Here is a 22485-nt window from a genome sequence, read left to right as displayed (position 1 = left end):
AGATGTTACGAACGTGCTACCTCATGTTCCTTATATGCATAGTCATATTGATTTGATTAGAATCTCTTGTTTTATTAAGATTGCTAGAGAATATCTTACATTGTAGCCACGTTGGGAATCATAACATCCAAAGCAAAAAATCATTTTTTTTTTACTTTATATAACGAAAATCAATTGGTTTTTATCAATTTATATTATTAAACACAAACCCATACAGCACAGAACATTACAATTACATTGCAGTAATATTACAATCTTGCAAGTTGCAATGTAATATTGTTGAGACATTATTGGAACATACAATTGTAATATTTCATGAGAATGTTACAGCAACATTTCAAAAACATTACAGAAAACAGTTTCCGGTAATCGCTAGTTCGTTCGTTTACGGCTATGAGGCGCGCGTTGCGTTATCTATCCCGCATTTAAGTTTTAGTCACGATGGTTACATAAAGCTTGCAAAGAACGGCTAATAAGATTAAAGATATAACTATTTTATCAGTTTAATTTATTTGATACAATCCCAACACATGGAATTCAGATATTGAACTGATTGTTAATCGGATACATAAATGTTCGAAAAAGTTAAAATTATTCGTTAAATTATTATTATTTAATTATTCTACTAAAGATGTAAAAAATACAGTCTAATACCTACATAAGTAAAATTTTAACTTTTATGAATTAAATTATTTAATCATTATCAATTTTTTAAATTATTTATAAAATAGCGATGTTAATTAAATAACAGGAAATTGTTTAATAGTTTCCATTCCTATATAAAACCAAAAATTTAATAATAATTTTTTAATATGCACTATATTTTAGATTTTAATAGATAAACTTCGAGAATATATAAAAGACATCCAAGAGAGAAAAAACTCGTAATTGCGTAAATTTACAATCTTTTTTTCTTACTTCTCTTGGATGTCTTTATATGAATATTCTCAAAGCTTATCTATCAAATTTGAAGCGTTCTGCATATTTGTAGCAATGCATTTCAATATTACAAATACATTGCACAGTAACATTACTGTAATCTTACATTGTAATATTTCTAAGGGCGGACATTTCAACGTTGCCGCAGACTTGCAGTAACATTGCAGAAACATTTCGTAATTTCCATGCAATATTACAATGTTTCAATGCAAGGTTTATGCAAGGTTTCTGCAATCTTTCGATGCTGTATGGGAATAATATGATCTATGGAAAACTTGATTTATTTTGATAATTAATATTTTTATAACTTAAGGAAAAGATTCACATATTTCTTTAACATTATCTTTCTTTTTATTTCTTTCATAATCTAACGTGGCTATAATGAGAATAAGTCAGAAGATTTACTGCTAAAAGTCAATAATTCAGAAAATGGATTATTATCGAAAACATCCCATACAGCACGGTAAGATTGCAGAAACGTTGCATAGACCTTGCATTGAAACATTGTAATATTGTATGGAAATTACGAAATGTTTCTGCAATGTTACTGCAAGTCTGCGGCAACGTTGAAATGTCCGCCCTTAGAAATATTACAATGTAAGATTACAGTAATGTTACAGTGCAATGTATTTGTAATATTGAAATGCGTTGCTACAAATATGCAGAACGCTTCAAATTTGATAGATAAACTTTGAGAATATATAAAAACATCCAAGAGAAATAAGAAAAAAGATTGTGAATTTATACAATTACGAGTTTTTTCTCTCTTGGATGTCTTTATATATTCTCAAAGTTTATCTATTAAAATCTGAAATATCGTGCATATTAAAAAATTATTAAATTTTTGGTTTTATATAGGAATGGAAACTATTTAACAATTTCCTGTTATCTAGTTAACATTGCTATTTTAAAAATAATTTACAAGTTTAAGAAAATGGTAATGATTAAATAATTTAATTCATAAAAGTTAAAATTTTATTTATGTAGATATTAGACTCTATTTTACATCTTAATTAGACAATTAACGAATAATTTTAACTTTTTCGGACATTTATGTATCCGATTACTGAACAATCAGTTCAATATCTGAATTCCCTGTGTTGGGATTGTATCAGATAAATTAAACTGATAAAAATAGTTGTATCTTTAATCTTATTAGCCGCTCTTTGCAAGCTTTATGTAATTATCGTGACTGAAACTTAAATGCGGGATAGATAACACAACGCGCGCCGCATAGTGGAAAACAAACGAGCTAGCGATTACCGAAAACTGTTTTTTGTAATGCTTTTAAAATGTTGCTGTAACATCCTCATGAAATATTACAATTATATGTTCCAATAATGTCTCAACAATATTATATTGCAACTTGCAAGATTGTAATATTACTGCAATGTAATTGCAATGTTCTGTGCTATATATGGGATATGATGTGCCACTCAGAAAGAGTGTATGAGAGAAAGTATGTCTTGATGCTATCAAGAAAGAAAAGCTAGTAAAACTATATTTATTTATTTTCTTATATATTTTCAACAATATTTAAAAAAATCTTTAAGGAATATTGCCTAGCATATATTTTCATCAAATTTCAATATCAATATTTTCTTCAAATTATTATATAATCAACCAAGTTTTTATACTTTTATAAAAATTTGTAAGAAATTGCAGCACTACGTTTGCTTAAATGCAAATAAACGGATGAAAAATAAACAAATGTAAATTATTTATTTCTTATATATATACGGTTGTTCCAGGACGAAAGATCATATTCTGGGAGGTGATGATATCGGTCATTTCAAGCAAACAGGTTCATGTAAACGAGTGTATCCCGAATGATTTTTGATATTTTTTAACGCGCAATATTATCACTGCGCCTAAAGCGTCAGGCCAATATTACATTTATCGTACGACAAATGTAATATCGGCCTCAGGGTGCAAACCCATGCAGCGAAACGGCGTACGCAGAAAATCGCGGAACGAGAGAGCTTTGACCAATCACAAGTGTTACGTCCAGATTCGAGGAAGGATGAGTCGACGGAAGGGCGCAACAACTATCTTTTATTATCCCGAAGTTTAAACGTCTCGTGGCGTTCGGAATCGGGTCGAACGAACTGACAGGTCCGCAAAGCAGGTAAACGACCGTTCGGATCGCTATTACGCTGTTTATTCAGATGTTCGCTCGGTGGTCCCTTTTCGGTTAGGGAATTTAATCCCTTTTACGCGGGATGGGACCTAGTGCGATCTTCGTATTGGGAACGAGAGAGGGATTAAGAATTGTTTAATTAATTAAAAAATATAATTTTATTCATTATAAAAATAAAGGTTCAAATACATGATATATAATATATATGTAGAAAGCGATTACATTTATCGTGTGAGTGTGAGTGGTTGTGTGTGGTTGAGCTTATCGCTCCGCGGGTGTTACAATGGTACGGAGGGCATCAGTCAGAATGACGAGGGAAAGTCTCTACCGTTAAATTTTAGGTTCTGACTGGTTAATACAATGTAAAGATTTAATAATAAGTAACAAAAATAAAAACATGTGTGTGTATGTGTGAGAGTGAATAAGAGGATGCGGTATGAAGGAGGGAAAGAGAGAAAAGGGAGAATTTTTAGTTTTTGTTAATCTTGGTAAGACGAGTCGGCTTCCAGGTCGGGCAATTCGTTGCAAACTCTTCCAAAGTTTGCTCGAATTCCGACTCTGAAAGGTGCGGGGAAGTTGGGGGTGAATTGTTCAGGAGGACAGTAGATAGAGAGGAAAAGAAACGAGAGGAAAGCGGAGGTTCAATGACTTCGGGGAAGTAGATTGGGGAGTAGCTGGGGGAGGAGTAGTTAGGTGAGAGGGAAAGAGTAGGTCTAACGGATACTGTTGGTGGATTATTAATATTAGTGGCGCAGAATCTGCATTTTATCGGGGTTCGAGTCCTCCGACTTCTGCGAATGACCGTTTGGCTTGGAATGCCGGATCTGGTTTTCACTATGAAAACCAGCGTTAATATAAATAGTATAATGCGTTATGTCTCACGAGGGTTAATAGCGCAAATTGAATTGGATGAATGTGACTTACTTTTTGTTTCGTAGGTGAAGGTGCGGATTTTCTTATTGAGCTGGGTTGCTGGGTTCCAGATTAGTCAGGCGATGAGTGCACTGGTATCATTTTTCTAGTTGTTTCGCGGTGCCACGGCACTTATGTGAACTGGAGAGTACGCACGCACAGAATTAAGTGAGTGAGTAAGTGAGTAGTAAGTAAGTGAGTAGTAAGTAAGTGGGTGACCCTTTGGGTCCTCTTTTTATATCTCTTTTTTAGGGGTGTATTCTAATTTCTAAGAGTGGGAATCTTCCAAGTCTCTAACGAATTAAAAATTATGCCAGTGCCCTCATTAGGCAGGGTGTTTCTCCTACTTTTCGAATTTTTACCCGTGGTGATCGTCGATTGGTGATCTCGATATCAGTTGAGCATTACATTTCCCTTGCGCACGTGATCTGATTAGAAAGGGTCTTATTGTCGTTACTGGATATGTCGTCACAGGAGTTTCATTATTATTGATTTAGTTACGTTTGTCGGATATTTTCTTAGAAGGAATTTTATTATCTTTTTGATATCAATTTATTCTTCCGTTGGAAAATTCTATTTCGAGGATATCTACTGATTTTTATTTATTTTTAGGCGACTGGCGCGGTTTCGTCACCGGTCTCTCGCGTCTTTCCCACGGTTGCTCATAGATATTGGTATTGACAAGTGACTAAATGTTTAAAGAAATGCGTGGCGCAAGATGCTCCATTTACTGAACGACTTATTTTTATCACCGATCGATTATCGTTGCCGCAACATTGCGGAAGGAAGGAATCGTGGAGTCGCGAGGACGTAACACAAGCGTTCTGTCATTTTCAGCGATTTTCAGCGGTTTTCAGCAAACAGTTTTAACTTTCTTCGCGGAATTGCACAATTCCATATGTGTGCACACACACATAATAAAAGCAATAAAACAAAATTGATCATCAAGAAATTGATAGGTGACTATCTTCGTGAATAAAGAGAATCGACTTGAACGAGAAACAACATGAACAATTAAATATCACAAATAGTAAGAAATATTGTCATTATTATAAATTGTAGTTACAATCAGTTAAGAGAATTAATTTCAGTTTTTAATTTGAATCCTTTTTGGAAATTAAATTACTTGTTTATTTTTCATAAGAGAGAATTTTAATTAGATTATGTTACTTTTTTAATATGTAATCTTTATATAATTTATATATTTTTATATTAATATTTACATAATCAATTTTTATTGTATTTTGTCTTATTGAAGATCTCTATCTTTTCTTTATAAGAGATAAATTTCAGAACAAAAAATGCGGGCATTGCGGCTGGATCCTGCCGAGCAATGCGAAACCATTGCAGCATTCCTGCTTCTTTAACTTTGATGAAGACATCAACGTATGAATCATTGATGAAAATAATATTGTAACAATAGGTCAGTTTAGAATTATATATATATATATAATTAATTATACGTATAATTATTTCAGCATAAACTATCGGAGTTTATACGATTTATTAAAATCATGTGCGCGATGTCAATGCTTTTGCATTATATTTATATACAGGATGGGCCAAAAGTCTGGATACAGTCGATTATCTCGTAAACAATGCAATTTTTAAAAGAAAGTTTCAGACAAGTTATAAAGTTTACAAAGACGTATTGAATGATTATAACTATTTGATCTTTGGTGACATTACCAACGTCACGTCAACTTAATTTTTTTAAATGAGACGCCCTATTTTTCATTACATATTCTTATAGCTTATCTCGAGAGCTTTTCAGAACACTATAATAAAGTATTTTTCATTAAGCATTTTTCGAGTTATTTTATATCTTACACATATTTTGATATAAAAAATAAAATATCTCGTAAAGTATTTAGTTTTTGATAATCTTATCGTAATACTTTTATGTACAGAATAATGAGACAAATCAATTGGTATAAAAAAAATTGTTTTTAAGAAAAAGTATTTAATTCATTACAATGTATTTTTTAAAACTATTTGTTTTTTTGACACTAATTGATTTGTCTCATTATTTTGTACATAAAAATATCTCGTAAAATATTATCAAAAACTAAATATTTACGAGATATTTTATTTTTTATATTAAAATATGTCAGATTAAGATATAAAATAACTCGAAAAATACTGAATAAAAAAGTATTTTATTATAGTGCTTCGAAAAGGTCTCGAGATAAGCTACAAGAATATGCAATGAAAAATAGGACGTTCCATTAAAAAAAATTAAGTTGATCTTGACCTGACCTTGGTAACGTCACCAAAAATCAAATAGATATTTTCGTTCAATGCGTCTTTATAAATCTTACAATTGTGATGAAGATGTTGAAAATATTTATTTATTATATTTATTGATTAAAAATTAATGGAATATGGTATTAAGATTTAGTTTAGAAATCAATATATTTTAATCGATCAGAATCATTCTTTTCTATCAGGGATCTATATTTTGTAGATAATAAAACCTGCGATGAAATGGAAGATCAGATATACATGTTGGAAGGTGAATTGACGCAGGTTATGGAAGCGACAGCTGACGAAATACTAATAGCTTGCGTGGCCCAGAAGCCTGCATTGTACGATTATAAGCTACCATTTAGTGAACGAACAATGATAAAAAAGGATGCTGTCTGGAATGAAGTATAATGTTATGAGAGGTACGAAATTGTGTAATTATTATGTATTTTATTACAGATTGCGTGTATTGTATGTATTGTATTTATGCATGTATATATGTATATATATGTATGTATGTTCATTGAATAGCAATCTTTTCTAATATCTGCAATACCATAAAGGAACCATGGACGTTGATGGTGTAAAAAAACGATGGAAGTACTTAAAAGATTGCTACATGAAAGATAGGAAAAAAAGAGATGAATATGTTGCAAGTGGATCCGCATCTACCTCAAGACGTAAAAATACATTTAGATTTTAGAAAACATTTAGATTGAAGCAATGATGAGCTTTCTAAGTGACTGTATGGAACTAAGGCCATAAGTACCAATCATCTTACTATTTCCTGCTGTAAATTTGGTATCATGCCCATTCCTGAGGCCCACAAAACGTTAGCATATTATAACGCATATTGTACAATATTATTTTGTTAATTTTATTAGGACATCAAGTATTTTACCCACAATAAATGAAGACGGACTATTTCCTATTTCCATAGAGCCTGTTTCACCGTCTCGGTGTGTCAGCATCCATAATGCGTCGGTATCGCTATCACCTGCAAGCATAGATCGTTCCACGTCCAGCTGCAGCAACATCTCGAATGTAAATTCCTTAAAACGTATGTGTAATTATTCATATTAAATTTTCATCACAATGAATACAAAATCATCAGAAATAAAATCATTACTTTTAATTTATATTTAAAAATTTTAATATTTTTTCGCTCTGAATCAAAATCTTTGCTTTCCATTTCATTCCAACATCCTCAAATTAAAAATTATTTATTATAATGGTATTTTTCACACCTTTGCAGGAAAGAAATCAGATTCGACCAAAAATGACAGAGATCATTTGGAAGAGGCTTTCATTGCTGCAGTTGTGAGCGAGCCTGCAGGAAAGATGGATTCTGTGGATCACTTTGTTTTGAGATTGGCCGAAGGCCTTCGAAAACTTCCGTACAGAGAGCGTGCTAAATTAGAAATTGAATTTCTAAGTAGGATTATGGATCGAAATTCAAGAAAGATTAGGTAATGTATGAACATAAATACTTGGATTATTTTAGAAACAGATAGTATGAAAAGATGAATTTATTCTGATATTTATTCTGATGCTTCAGCTTTCCTCCATACGCATTTTACATGGGATGAATATTTATATTTCAGATTCGGAACAGTCTTCATAGGACAAATGTCGTATTACACTACGAGTGGGTTCCATTTGAACGCTCACGCTTATAAGCGCTATTTGCACTCGTTCCATTTGTTGCTTAAGCGCTTAGAATTGCAAACAAAAATCATTCCCTTTGGGTGCGTGAGCGTAATCCTAAAGCATGAAACGATAGAACGAAAGATGAAATGCAAATTGATCCATTCTTTGATTTTACAGATTAGAATTACTGAAACCATTGAGAGAAATAAAGGTATAATAAATAAAATAAGCAGTGCAAGCATGCCAAAAGATAATGGAAAAAGAAATTGCTATTTTGTGTTTACTAATTTTAATGTTACTCGAAATATTTTTCGACGTTAAAGATTCTTCATGTAATATAGAATTAGAAAATATTATTATATTTTGTTGTGCCTCTAGCCGCTAAGGAAGAGGTCTTTTGGGATTTGTACGCCCAAAGGATTAGGATCCACGCTCGAAATAAGACACTCCCGGACGTTAGGTATAATTTAGTATATTTTGCAAGATTTAATACACTTTCACTTATTCGCGATTATAATAGTCGGGCGCGATACGTACGGTACTTCGATAATATTGAGCGAGCGAGTAGTCTGCGAGTCGTCTCTCGCGAGGTGCATCTCGCGCTTATTATATCTCTTAATTAATTAGGTCGTTGATTGGGGAGGAGTGTGGTGTCCCTGACTGGAGCATGTCTCGTGCTCCGCTTGTCAGTCTGTCTCGTCAGCTGCTTACTCAGCTTCCGAGAACTTGACCGTGACTTCCTTCTCTTTAGTCACGTCTCTTACTTTTATTTTATTAATATCCTTTTATTACTTTGCTCTTTCTTAATTATCTTTCCTTGATCTCTTTTCTAATTTTACTTTATTGTTTCATTCTTTAATATATTAAGAAATTGGTCGGGTTACGACAATTTCTTAAACATGGTACTAAAAATCCAATATTACGGCTGCAGGATTATGTAGAAAAGATTTTATCATACTGATGTACAATTTAAATCACATTTCAGTTAAATATATTTTTTATATAAATATTTGCACAAGTGTCAACTTTATTTTGGATAATAAGACAAAGTTCATATATATTTACAATATATTTGAGTGAAAAATAGATTATATGCTTTATTTTATGTTATTGTTTCCTGAAGCTGATTTTTTTTTTAATTGATAATTATATTATTAGAATGAAGCAGACAACATTTCATTACATCTTAAATATTATAAAATCAGGCAGTGGACGTAAAACATAATCACCAGAAAAATAATTTCTTTTTGCCATATGGAAAATGGCTACACCAGATTTATATCGGTATAAGGCTTATTAAATTTTTCTTTTAATTTATAAACTATACTGTGTTTTTCTTTTAGTTTTTAAATTATACTTGTTTAATAGTTAAATTATTTATAGATCTATTTGTGAGAAATTTAATGTCAGAAGAGCTAGTGCATTAAGAGCTGTAAGAAGAGTGTCAAAAGCAATTGCCAAATTATCTCCTCTATTTATTACATGGCCAGAAGGCAATAGAGCACAAGAAGTTATGACGGAATTTACTGCAGCTAGTACTTTTTCTGGAATAATAGGAGCAATTGATAGCACGCATATTAATATAAAAGCGCCACATGTTTATCCTGAATCTTACGTTAATAGAAAAGGACATCATATTAGTATACAATTACAAGTAATTTAAATTATGTTTGTTTTAAATGTAGTTATATAATTAATTATAATTCTTTATTTATTATTAACAGGCCGTTTGTGACCATGAATGACGAGTTAACCATTGTCTTGCTGGACACGTTGGTTCTGTCCATGATCAACGTGTATTTCGTTTGTCTGAAGTTCATAATTATTTAGAAGATCCCGGAAAATTTCATAATAATGGTCATATAGTAGGCGATTCAGCTTATTCTCTTCATAAACATTTAATGACATCATATCGGGATAATGGGCATCTAACAAGTAAACAAAAAAAATGTTTGCCATTCATCCGCTCGAATTGTTATTGAACGTGCATTTGACTTACTAAAAGAAAGATTTAGAAGCTTATTGTCATTACTCGATATGGAACGTGTAGATTTGATTCCCGAATTTATCATTGCGTGTTGTGTTTTGCACAACTTCTGTTTGTTGCACGATGACGATTACCCAGTAGAAACAGATTTGGTAGAAAACAACGATAATATATTAAGAAATCCAACCGGAGGAAATAATGCAGGTTACACAAAACGTGATGTAATTTGTAATAACTTACCTATGCGAAAATAAAAATATAATGATTCGCGCTTACGAATTACATAGCGTTATTTCTAAATTAAAAGTGAGTCGGAAAGTTGTGAACCATTATTTTCTGCAATGCTTAATAAAAAAGGAATTATTAAATAAATGTCACCTTATTAGCGCAGTTTTTTAGACAGACATACAACCGTGAACCGCGCGTCGAATTAAATGTAGCCACACATACTGCTCGATGTGCGGCTCACTAACGTATGCCCATTTAAAAAACCGCATTGACCTTTAATTAATAATTCCTCTTTCATTCAGCAACGCAGAAAAAAATGGTTCAGGACTTTCCGACTCATCTTTCATTCAGAAATAGCACTATGTAATTCGTGAGCGCGAATTATGATATACCCTGTATAAAGTGTATTAAAATAAATTTTGATTTTTAAATGAAAAGAATCTTTGTAGAAAAGTACAAACAAAACTGAAAATAAATTTAATGTAAAGGTTAAATGCCTCTTTTTACCAATATGGTTTAAACGTAATCGTGATTAACTTGCAGAATGAAAATATTAAAATTTCTGACAATAGAATTATATATATGAATTATGTATATAATAGACATTTTTTTAAAGTTTCATATTGTCGTTCTGCAAATTAATAAACGATTAAGTTTAAACCACGTTGGTAGAAAGGGAAAAAATGGCATTGAAAAGTGCCGATTGAGAAGCGGTTAAGAAACTGGCGCTGAAAAATACCGATTCTCCGAGACGATCCAACGTAATCGTTTAAAATGGCACTGAAATGTGCCGATTGGTTTCTTCTTTCTTCTTCTCTCGTCTGTTGCGGACATCTTTCACATGGTTTCCTGAGGATTAAAATATTTTTATATATTAATTACAGCATTTTCATTGGAATGTAACTATATTTAGAGAGAGAATTCCGTTAATATACATCTCACAATTGAACACTACCATTTATATCGACCGGTGTTTAGGGATTTTCATTACACCTCGATTGATCAATCGAGGCTACGTTCAGGAACATTACCCGTGTGCACACCATAGACTTATACAGATAGACTGCGTGTCCCTGTCGAAAGACTGTCTTAATATTAGAAAGAAAGAGCGATAGTGGTCGGATCTCTTTCTCTCTCGCACAGTTGAAGGAGAGAAGATATCGCGGCTGGCGGAAAATAAACAGTTTGCGAGTATATGCGCATTTTCCTCGCTTTTCCGTTCATTTTCCGCCCGCCGCGATATCCCCTTTCCTTCAACTGTGCGAGAGAGAAAGAGATCCAACCACTATCGCTCTCTCTTTTTAATGTTTAAGACAATAAGACCGTAAGAGCGCGCAGTCTATCTCTATAAGTCTATGGTGCATACGGGTGATGTTTCTGGCATCACTGGTTTCCAAACGCGGCCTAGGGAAGTCTGTCCAATCGGGACACGCATACACAACACGTATACACACATAACCGATCTCATTTTAATAATATCTATTAACTAACCTGTATAAATAAAGTGCAAAGTACTTTCAATCCTCATCATTTGTGGTTTCTTGCTCAACGGTATTCGTACTTTCTTGTGGCCGCTCATCGTTCCATAAGTTGCGGTTAATCCTTCTCTCGCAATTGTTTGACCGCGTGCGTCGATCTCGCATTCTGTGCCTCAATCTTTCTTTTGCCGTCCGAAGAGCTTCCCGAAGCTGGCTTATGTGATGGATGATGGCGATGCTGCACGCATTTTAATAATTTTTCCAGCAAAGTATTCATTCTCCTACAAAAGATAAATCAATATTACATGGATGTCGTAACAGAGATGTCACATGTATTAATAAATACGATACATATTAGATACTTACTTCAGCTCTGCCTCCACACGTATATAGCTGTGCGCTCTTCTGCAAAGATTAAATAACATTTACAGGTAAATATTATTCTAATATTTATTATTATATAGCATCAGTATTTTTATTTAATTTACAATGATTTATTTTATACAAATAAATATATTTGAATTTACCCATTATCTATTGTTTCTGGATGTGTTAAGGTACGCTGACCATGAGCAGATTCTTGATGAACTTGTCTGCGTTGATGTACAGTGTTGCCCTGAGGAGACAATGTTCCCGTATTGTCTTGAAACTCGAATAATGTATCATTAGTGTAAATTGTTTTTCCAGTTTCTATGTCTGATGTATATGTATTATTGTGTGTGGAAGGATATGTGTGTAATGTATGTGATGCCTGCGATACATTAGCGACACAAGTGTTTGAGATGTACGTGAATATGTTTTAATTGTGTGCAGTTGAAGATTTGTGTGTGCTCAATTGTTTATACTGTATGATTGAATGCTTGTATGCGGTTGAAGGTCTGTGTGTGCTCAATTGTTTATACTGTATGATTGAATGCTTGTATGCGGTTGAAGGTCTGTGTGTGCTGGACTGTTTGCGTTGCATGATTGAATGTTTGTATGCGGTTGAAAATCTGTATGTGCTGGATTGTTTGCGTTGCATAATTGAATGCTTGTGTGCGGTCCAATGTCTGTATGTGTTTGACTATTTGTATTATATGCTTGCATGCTTGTGTGTGGTTGAAGGTCTATGTATGTTTGATTATTTATATCATGTGCATCAATGTTTGTGTGTGATTGAATATCTGTGTGTGCTTGATTGTTTATGCTATATGTTTCAATATTTGTATGTGCTTGACTATTTATTCCGTTGTATACTTGAATATTTTTTTGTGGTTGTATGACTGTATGTGACTCAACGTTTGTATGGGATTCATTTGATTGTTTGGAATGTATGCGCGTGTGTACGATGTTTGGTTTTGTATGTGATGGAGAAAAAAAATAATTTATTTCATTATCCATGTTTTGCCCAATCCTCCTCAAATCATCGATATTCTTATCAATATCTCCGGCAATTGATGCGGTATTTCTTCGTTTCGGACTTTCGTCCGAAGAAGTCGTTTGATAGCGCAATGGTTTTGAAATATTACGCTTCGGTCTCATCTGTAAATCCCTGTAAATTAAAATACATATTAGTAAATGATACATTTTATATAATATGTAACATATATTTTATATTAATTATAGTCAGATGTAAAAAAGATTTTCAATGAATTTATGTAAAATGATTTTCGTAATAAATTTAAGTATTTGTTAATTACTGACTTTAGTTATTTAAAAAACAAGCAATATTACAATATCCATGATTATTTTATTCTCTCTAAAAATAGCTTATAAATGTAGTTTATTATATTTCACAATATATATCAATATCGGCAATATATATATATTTTAAAACTTAATAGAATAGCAATATTTTATGCAATAAATCTTACCGTTTCACATAACATTGACATTTTTATTCAAATTAATATTTATATATTTTTGTTCAAAATGAACCTACAATCTATCTACAAAATGCTTTTTAGTGTCAAGTGCAATTCAATCAAGAATGGATTATCAAAAAATGTTACAATATATTTAAAGAGGAGAAATTCGAACATCAAAGTGAGTTATTAAGCAAATTATCGCGAAGAACATAGAATATAGATAGATACAATACAAGGAGATAGATACAATATGTATTATCTATGAAAAACAAAGCAAGTATAAGAAAGTATAAGAAAAAGGCAAAATATAAATATAACACAGTAAATATTACAGCATCTCGTACGATTTCTCGCCACTTTTTGAAAAGACCATGTAAAAGCGACAAAGTCAGAAAGCAAAAGAGAGAAAAATATGGAAAACAGATGCAAAAAAAGAGAGTACGTGTTCTGCCAATTCCTATAAAAATAAAAATAAACAGTTTACAGCATAGATACATCTTACATCTTCTCGCTGTGTATAATAACAGCGACAATATATTGCGACGTTTCCAAATTATTTGCTTCGTCATTGTCGCTATCGTCCATTGATGTGCTGTTGGAAAAAGGCATCCTGTAACATTTTGCATGGACCTGATCTGGATGAACATAAAAAATTTCGCTGTTTAAGGTAGCACACCTATATATTTGAAAAACAGAGGATACCATGCCAATATCGTAAAAATCATGAATCTCTAAAAATTTTTTAACACCCATACAAAAGGAGTTATTATCCACGATAATGTTAAAGACGATACAAATCGATCCATCACGTAAGATACAAAAATTGTCACGTACATCTATACCTAATGATATGTTATTAAATTTAATTTTACGGTATTGAAGACAATTACTATCATTATTATATGGTATAGATACACGAATAGACGAATGAACATCTTGATTATTGCTTGTTCCATGAACTTCTATCTCTGCTATTCTATTAAAAAACTGTTGGAGAGGTACACCCGGTTTCCTACAATATTTCCTGAAAATTGACATGTTATTTTCATAAGGAAATGCAGAAAATGAATCTAAACAACCAAAACGTCTCACATCGCTGATAAGATGAAGAAGACCGTGGACATTATAAGTATTAAATGTTGGACCATACAGACTTTCACTTCTATAAACAAATTTTTGCAGCGCAAGTTCTGCAAAGCTTAAGTGTTGTCTTGGCGATGAATTGGAGACCATGACTCTTATTGCTGCGTGTGTTATAGCCCGAACAGGCTATACACGAATTATTAAATATATTATTCTAAATACATATTATTTTATATGATTGCCCAACGTGTAACGCGAATACAGATCACGTTACGAGCGTTGACCGAACAAAGTGCTGACAACGCGAGCCACGCGCTAAGCCCGAGCGACCGTGCAATCATTTCATTGCGAAAACGCGGAAATCAGGGCAAGCGGAAGAAGGACATTGCGAAAATGCAACGTAGAAGTCCTACTTAAAAGCGAAATAAAAAGGAATAAAGAAATTGCGAAAGTGCAAGCAAAGAAGTCCTATTTAGAACTTCTTAGCTTGCATCCGGATATTGCCAAAATCAAGCGACACGACACACAGCCTTGTCGCTAAACGACCCCCTCCCGGGTAGCCAAAGGGAGTTAATAAAAAGGCCCACCGCTAACGAACGGCGGGCAGGCTTTACCATTAATATTACGCGGACAATCTTGATCATTAATTAATAGTAGTCACAATAACTACCAAACGGGCAATCTTTATTCCTTTACGCGAGCAATATCTCTAACAACCGCGAGTGTCAAAACGAGTATCAATAATTATTATAATATTGAATAGCCACGCAGTCGGCAGAAATATATACGAAGAAGCGAAAGGCGAGTCTCAAGACCGAAACTCGACTCTAGACACGCGCACGTTAAGATATCGCGATACGCGACGCGAGCGAAAGTGCGGGAACATTTTAATCAAGCCAAGTCATGAATAAAATAGATATTAATATATTTATTTAAATGCAGAGGTGTCATTTCTAAACAAATAAAGACAGTGAAGTTCTCGGGCGGAGCCCGAATTCCTAAATTCCTTCCGGCAAACGATCCCAACTACCGTGCCTCTCCGGAGGCACAACACGTATAAGAATAAAAAATGCTTGTACAATCGTTCGTCTAGTACATTGTACCTTACAACTGGGCCTGTATAAAGTAGAAATTGACGAAATTCTGTTGCTTTATACTTGGAACATATATCGAGAGATCTGGGACGTCTTGCAAAATCCGATAGACAATATTCTTTAAGATTATTCAATCTTGTACACATAATATGGATGGATCTTCCTGACAACTTTGATAGACGTGAATATTTTCCGTATATCCATGCAGATAAGAGTTTTTTCATTACACCCAAGCATACAAGATGCATGTATTCAAAAGGAACTTGCGAAACCATACCTATTGGAAGCATTGATAATGGGCTTCTGCCCTCTTTGTGATGATCCTCGTCTAACATCTGATATATTCTTCATCTGTGCGAAGAGGATGATTAGTGCCATTGAAAACATAACGACCTTCATGACGTATCCCAGAAACTTTACACTTGGAACAAGGCTGGCAGGACACATGACTACGATGATTCAGAATAAAAGCTCGAGCTGGTGCGTCAGCTATGAAACATCTTAATCTTATTGGTATCTTATTACCATGAAAATTAATACCTCCACTACACATGATCTTTCTAATATCCATAATGAATTTTTTCAGGAAAATATTGGAATCGCATGGCTTATGCGCACCTTTATAAATTCCAACTACTATAGGCCTTGCATATTGTATATTTGCAATTCTACATTGGATGGGCCAGATCTGAATGCTACCTGACTTATTTAAACTACATTCGTCTATATTGAAATCTAGTTCCAATTGATTAACAATAGATGCGATGGAAATATATGAAAGATATTTCCTGCTTCCATATAATTCCTGCTTCCACATCAAAATGAATATATTCTCCTGGTTCTACACGAGACACGACAGCACATGTACGTGGTGTATCAAGAAGCGTTCTAACATCTTTCGGTAATTTATTAAAACAGAGATGTGTTCGAAGAAGAGATAATATACTATTACCTTGCATATGCATTATATTATTATTTACGAAGCAAGACGCTAAACGTTTACGGAAAGATGATTCCATAGAAGTAATTTTAAAGGATGATGAAACTACCCGAGCAGCACATATTGGTTGACCAACGGTTGGCTTTTAATCGGAAGCATCGGCAGTTGGGAAAACAATGTTGGACCGACATTGTTAAAATGCTACAATCCGATGAATCAGTTAGACAGCTTTTTTTTTATTTATTTGATACGAATGAAAAGACATTGTTGTGTTTCTTTGTAAATTTTAACTATTTTAAAATCTGTCTGCAGTATTTTTAATTATTTTAGTATACATTATTAATCGATTGACGACGCAATACCAACCGTTTGTTGAATGACGTTTAGCCGACGTTAGACCAACCGTTTGTTGAATGACGTTTAGCCGACGTTAGACCAACCAGCCAATAATTTTTCTCAAGGATGATATATATGCATATTTAAGAAATTTCTTTGATACATGAGTGGCGCTGAGCGCACACAGACATGGCTCCTCTTTGCATGCATATCCCTTCATCTTTGTTTTGACGGGGCCGCGTACCGCGTACATCGCAACCGCCATTCGGATCGTTTTATGGGTGCTTGTGTTAGTGCGTGGTATTGCATTTCAAACAATTTAGACGAGGATGGACGTTTAATAATTAAAATAAGAAAAAGAAGAATTGTGCTCTTGTTTGGATTACAAGTGAGTAACATTTTTATTTGTTTGTATAAAGATATTTATGGTATTTACTGACAGTTAACAACGGAAAGTAATTCTTAACCTAAAATAATCGTGTTTGCTTGGCAGAAAATTATATTAGGAAGTTAAACGTAGCATCAAAAATATAGTCAGTATAAAATCGTTCAATAATTTCGTCGACTTTTCTGAAATACTTGAAGTACTTAATTATTAGTAAAAAATTATTAATAATTATAAATAATTATTAATAATTTTTTATTATAGTATTTCTATATTCTTCTAATCTTTTCTTTGGCAATTTCTAATAGATGTGTCATTGTTATAGTTATTATTATCCTATATGTATTATCATCTGAATATGATGCATATTCATAATTAATATCACGTAATTTCTAATTGATTATCTATTTTTATTGTAGAACTAAAAATGGCACACAGAGCCCGGAAGTATAGAGAAATTAAGAAAAGGGTCAAAGTCCATATGAAAGAATTTTTAAAGGAAGATAGCGAGGGAGTAAAAATTGCAATGGAATCATATTTAAAAGATGTCACTTATCAAAAAAATAACACAAACGATTTCTATCAATTGATTGATAATAATAATGAAAATATAGATAGTAATAATTATCATTTATATGAAAATTGTGTGAATGATTTAAAAAGTGATTCTGATGATACTAATGATTATTGTGAAAATCTTAATAATAATTTCGATAATGAGTCTGCATCATTTTCAAATGACAATATGTCACAGAGTAATAGTGATACATCTATAAAAAGTGAAATACAAAAATGGTGCATCAAAGAAAATATTAAGCATTCATCGATAAACAAGTTATTAAAAATTCTGAAAGTACACACAAATATTGAAAATCTTCCCAGAGATGCACGTACCCTATTAAAAACAAGTAGGACAACACTTGTAAGAAAGTTAGGCAGTAGTGGTGATTTGCATTATATCGGTATCATTCCCAATTTACAAATGAAGCATAAATATTATGGCGACACTATTCAATTGACTTTTAATGTTGATGGAATACCTATATATAAAAGTTCCTCAAAGCAATTTTGGCCAATACTTTGCTATGTTATTGATAAACAATATCAGTATGAGCCATTTTTAGTTTCTTTGTTTCTTGGTGAAAGTAAGCCAGAACCAATTACTGATTATTTTGAAGACTTCGTACCAGAACTCAAAAAATTATGTGAAAATGGATTTTTCCATGACAGAAGTCAAACGGAATTTAAAGTTGTAATCAGAGCTTTTATCTGTGACACTCCAGCACGTTGTATGATCAAATGTTGCAAGTTATTTAATGCATATTCAGGTTGTGACCGATGTGAACAAGAAGGTGTATATATAAATCATAGAATGACATTTCCATTACAAAATGCACCATTACGTACTGATGAAAGTTTTGCTTCAATGTCAGATCCAGATCATCATAAGTCAATATCTCCTCTGTCAGAATTAAATATTGGGTTAGTTTCCCAAATTCCTTTGGATTACATGCATTTGGTTAATCTTGGATGCATGCGTAAGCTTCTAATTATGTTATTAAAATGAGATCTACGTGTTAGATTATCAACTAATTCTATTCACTGCATCTCCAATGAATTAATTGCTCCGAGAATGCATTTCCCAATTGAGTTTCAAAGGAAACCACGTAGCTTAAAGGAAATTGCATATTGGAAAGCATCAGAATTTCGGCAATTCCTTTTGTATTCTGGAATAGTTGTTTTAAATAACAATGTTCCTTTCGCAATTTATAAACATTTTTTGTTACTACATGTAGCTTCCACTATCTTATGTAGTACGAGTTTAATTGTACATTATCTTAATTTTGCTTCCGATTTGTTGAGATCCTTTGTTAATCACTGGTCTAAATTATATGGTGCTGACACAGTTGTTTATAATGTTCATTGTTTAACACATTTAACAGCTGATGCAAAGAAATATGGCATTCTTGACTCATTTAGTGCTTTCCCTTTTGAGTCCTTTCATTTTCAGTTAAAGAGAACTTCTAATCAACCATTACAGCAAATAGTGAAAAGGCTGTCAGAGAGCTCACATGTATTAGTTGCAGAAAACAAAAAACTATTACATGATTACACAAAAGATAAAAAATTTCGCTATCATGTTGTATTAAATTCAAGGCATTCAGATGGACCTCTGACTGATTTTCCTTGTCATGTACAACAATTCAGGAAGGTGAAAAGCACTGCCATCACTTTATCAACGTTTTCCGGAAATAACTGTGTCAGCATGAAAGACAATAACATTGTAGTAATTTACAATTTTGTCGAATTGAATAAGGATATATATATTATTGGATTAAAATATTTGCAAATAGAAGATATGTACAGTTATCCGTGTTCTTCATCACTTTTGAAAATATTTAAAGTTTCATCGCTATCCAAACAATATGAAGTTTGATGAATATCAGCTCTGTTTTCTGTAAAAATGTTCTTTTGAAACAGTCTCTTTTCTCGATATGTCTTCCTCTTCTGCATACACCGTAAAAAAAGAAAGGTATAAGATTATATCTTTCTTGTTATAATATCTACAATTATATAATATTTTAATATTTATGTTTTCTTTTTATTTATAGATAAAAATGTTTTCTGTAGTGGATTTTCCTGACGAAGAAAGTTGTGAAGTGATACCAACTTTCTGGTTAACTGATGGAAATCATAAAACATTCTATCCTCAATATAAAGGAACTCGATTTTGGAAGGCAGTTACAACTTTCGAAACACCAAAATCATGTTGGAAAACACATTCATGTCGAGTTTTGTATCAAACAGGTTAATGTTTTTTTAAAATAGACTTTTAATAATAACTGTTAACATATTTTCAAAATTTAAATTTGACTTTTATTTTATTATCTCTTTTCTCACGGGAATTGAAAGCTCAGTTTGATATGAAACTAATTAGTATAATTTATAGATCTCTTAACAAAAGCTAAATCAAAAAAAGATGGATATCAGTATTTAGATACTGATGAAATTCAAACAGGCACGGAGGTAATCGAAAACAAAATAAATAAAAGAAAACGTTTTCCAAATCAGCGTTATGCATCAAAATCTGCATCTGAAATATCATCTGATGAAGCATCTTTATCCAGTGAAAATGATGATAAGATAGAAATCGAAATTTTATTTCAAAGAACAAGTTTCAATGTCGAAAAAAAAGCAAACCTTTACCTGAACCAGAACCTATTAAATTACCGACTAGTAATGATAATATCCAAAGTAAATTACATAACACAAATGTTTTTATGTTTTTAGTAAATTATAGAATATTTTGATAACCTCTGACTTATGTTTATAGATATCGATAAAGAAATGAGTTCGCATTCGTCTGTACTTAAGACAGCGGCAAGAGTAGCAACAACGTCAGAACCGCGAGCGAATACAAGTTTATCTGAAGGTAAAATAAGCTTTTACTATTGTTCAGGAGAAAATCAATACTTACTATTACAAACATTAAAATGCTAATAATCAAACATGCTTTCAGGTCAAATCACAAAATTTGTTATTACATTTGAAGATATTAAGTATGACATAGGTAGCATAAAAAAAGACATCAAATGTATAAAAAACAAACTGTTCAGACAACGTTACAGAAGAAAAGTTACCTGAGAAAACAGAGACTCTTATACCTGCCTTATCACTGAGAAATCTTTCAACTTTCAATGAACTTCTGAAACAAAAATCTGTCTTTGCACTTTACGTAAGCATCAATTATATATGTTGATTTATGTTGTTCTTTCTTAAAATTGTAAAACCTTTATGTTTTGTTTTTCTAAACTGTTTGCATTTCGTTATAAGAAAAACGAAAACTTTTCCGTTATTCATGGCTATCTTCAAAGAAAATTAGCTAAAAAATTAAAGATGATTTTATTTTTGTTCTTAGGTAAATCATTTTCGCCGCCTTGGAGGAACTTCGCAAGCGGATCACACACGGAGAATTCTCAGAAGGATTGTTCATAATGAATTAGCACAAAAATTAAACTGGGCAGGAAGAGGAGCGAAAACCAGTCTTCAATCTTTTGATGCCGTATGCCAACTCATTCTTAGTAAGCCTACAATTACGATTCTTGAAAATAAATTGTGATGCAATTTTCATATTGTAAAATTGAGTTTTTTTATCCGCATCTTTATAGGATTCGCAAGCACTAATCAAGAAACCTCTTATAAGATAACCGAAGAAACAATTAAATCTTGGTTACGTTATGCAATGGATCGAGATGGTGGTCGAAACAGGAGGAAGGAAACTATAAATAACAATTAGATTGATGAATCACAATCAGAAAATTACACGAGTTAAGAATTAAATTTTGTTATGCTTTCTCTTTCCATGGAAAATTTCCAACTTTTTCATTTAATTTTAGATTTGCCATAAAGTTAATCATGGAAAATGATTGCTTTTTACAGATATTATATTACTTTATTTTAAATTACTTTATATTAAATTACTTTCAGGACATCAATATGATTTTTTACTTTGCTCTTGATAAAAATGATATATTTTGCTGCTATTATTATGTACAATATAGTACTTTACTTTGTGACATTATTATTTACTGTTAGGAATATTAATATTGCTAGTCAGTAATATATCAATTGCATTTATGTTTGATATAGTTAGTTTTTTTTTAAGATAATTTATAACTGTGCAATTATAAAAGTTCCTGCTAAACTTAGAAGTTAAATTGTTCATATATAACGTTTTATTTTGAAAAAGACTGATCTTAACATATATATAAATAATATAATATAACAATATTTATAGTATAGTATAACAATATTTTATATAAATATAATAAACAATATTTTATACCAAATTATATTACAATAAAAATTATATTATTTTGTTCAGATTTATTCTAAATTATGTATTGTTCAGTCTTAGAATTAAAACATTTAATTATAGAACTGTTTATTTTATTGCATATATTATATAATAAAGACAACCTCTATATCCGAATTTCAGACATGTCATAATTCTATTACAAAAATTGATTTATTTTGATTTGTTGCTTATGATCTTTCCATTATTGAGGTTTAATTAGTCGACAATTTCTAATCAATAAGTATACGATGTTTAACTAATATTATTTTCATTAACCATACATCACAAAAATAAAATGGACACCAATATATTTTTATTTATATCTGTTTATAATTGCATAATTATGTTAGTAATGGCATGT

At 32.0% G+C, this 22485-nt stretch overlaps 2 protein-coding genes and 1 pseudogene across 4 annotated transcripts; 2 read left to right on the top strand and 1 right to left on the bottom strand.

Annotated features, from left to right (window-relative positions):
* The window catches only part of LOC138933333 (uncharacterized), a 125516-nt pseudogene extending 115387 nt beyond the window's left edge, over nucleotides 1-10129 (top strand).
* On the bottom strand, nucleotides 9145-16393 carry LOC138933414 (uncharacterized). The gene is given in 8 exon segments (XM_070296097.1): nucleotides 9145-10115; nucleotides 10843-10952; nucleotides 11595-11862; nucleotides 11948-11986; nucleotides 12109-13112; nucleotides 13931-14680; nucleotides 15570-15936; nucleotides 15939-16393. Coding segments are annotated over 4 exon segments (1998 nt in total). The 5' UTR covers nucleotides 16177-16393; the 3' UTR covers nucleotides 9145-10115; nucleotides 10843-10952; nucleotides 11595-11862; nucleotides 11948-11986; nucleotides 12109-12469.
* A 263-nt stretch (nucleotides 16394-16656) lies between these two features.
* LOC138933413 (uncharacterized) lies at nucleotides 16657-21986 on the top strand. 3 transcript variants are annotated; one of them, XM_070296094.1, is made up of 7 exons: nucleotides 16657-17269; nucleotides 19879-20074; nucleotides 20217-20521; nucleotides 20601-20699; nucleotides 20787-21002; nucleotides 21186-21348; nucleotides 21436-21986. In XM_070296094.1, the coding sequence occupies exons 1-4, from the start codon at nucleotides 17045-17047 to the stop codon at nucleotides 20616-20618; spliced, it is 744 nt and encodes a 247-aa protein (XP_070152195.1). In that variant the 5' UTR covers nucleotides 16657-17044; the 3' UTR covers nucleotides 20619-20699; nucleotides 20787-21002; nucleotides 21186-21348; nucleotides 21436-21986. The 3 variants fall into 3 exon arrangements, 2 of the variants coding, with proteins under 2 accessions (XP_070152195.1, XP_070152197.1); XR_011446964.1 differs by lacking the exon at nucleotides 16657-17269 and adding an exon at nucleotides 18916-19799 and having other exon boundaries at nucleotides 21436-21984; XM_070296096.1 differs by lacking the exon at nucleotides 20217-20521 and having other exon boundaries at nucleotides 16660-17269; nucleotides 21436-21980.
* The last annotated feature ends 499 nt before the right edge of the window (nucleotides 21987-22485 follow it).

The sequence above is a fragment of the Polyergus mexicanus genome, unplaced genomic scaffold, assembly GCF_030449975.1.
Source record: "Polyergus mexicanus isolate NDT 795.1 unplaced genomic scaffold, iyPolMexi1.0 SCAF_5, whole genome shotgun sequence".
NCBI lineage: Eukaryota > Metazoa > Arthropoda > Insecta > Hymenoptera > Formicidae > Polyergus > Polyergus mexicanus.
This window is presented reverse-complemented; position numbering and strand designations above follow the sequence as displayed.

Bases quoted from the DNA above. Each gene is read 5' to 3' on its own strand.
- LOC138933413 (XM_070296094.1), top strand. From the start codon at position 17,045: ATGAGTGGCGCTGAGCGCACACAGACATGGCTCCTCTTTGCATGCATA. The intron at 17,270-19,878 runs GTGAGTAACATT...TTTTATTTATAG, and splicing joins TGCTCTTGTTTGGATTACAA to ATAAAAATGTTTTCTGTAGT. The intron at 20,075-20,216 runs GTTAATGTTTTT...TATAATTTATAG, and splicing joins TCGAGTTTTGTATCAAACAG to ATCTCTTAACAAAAGCTAAA.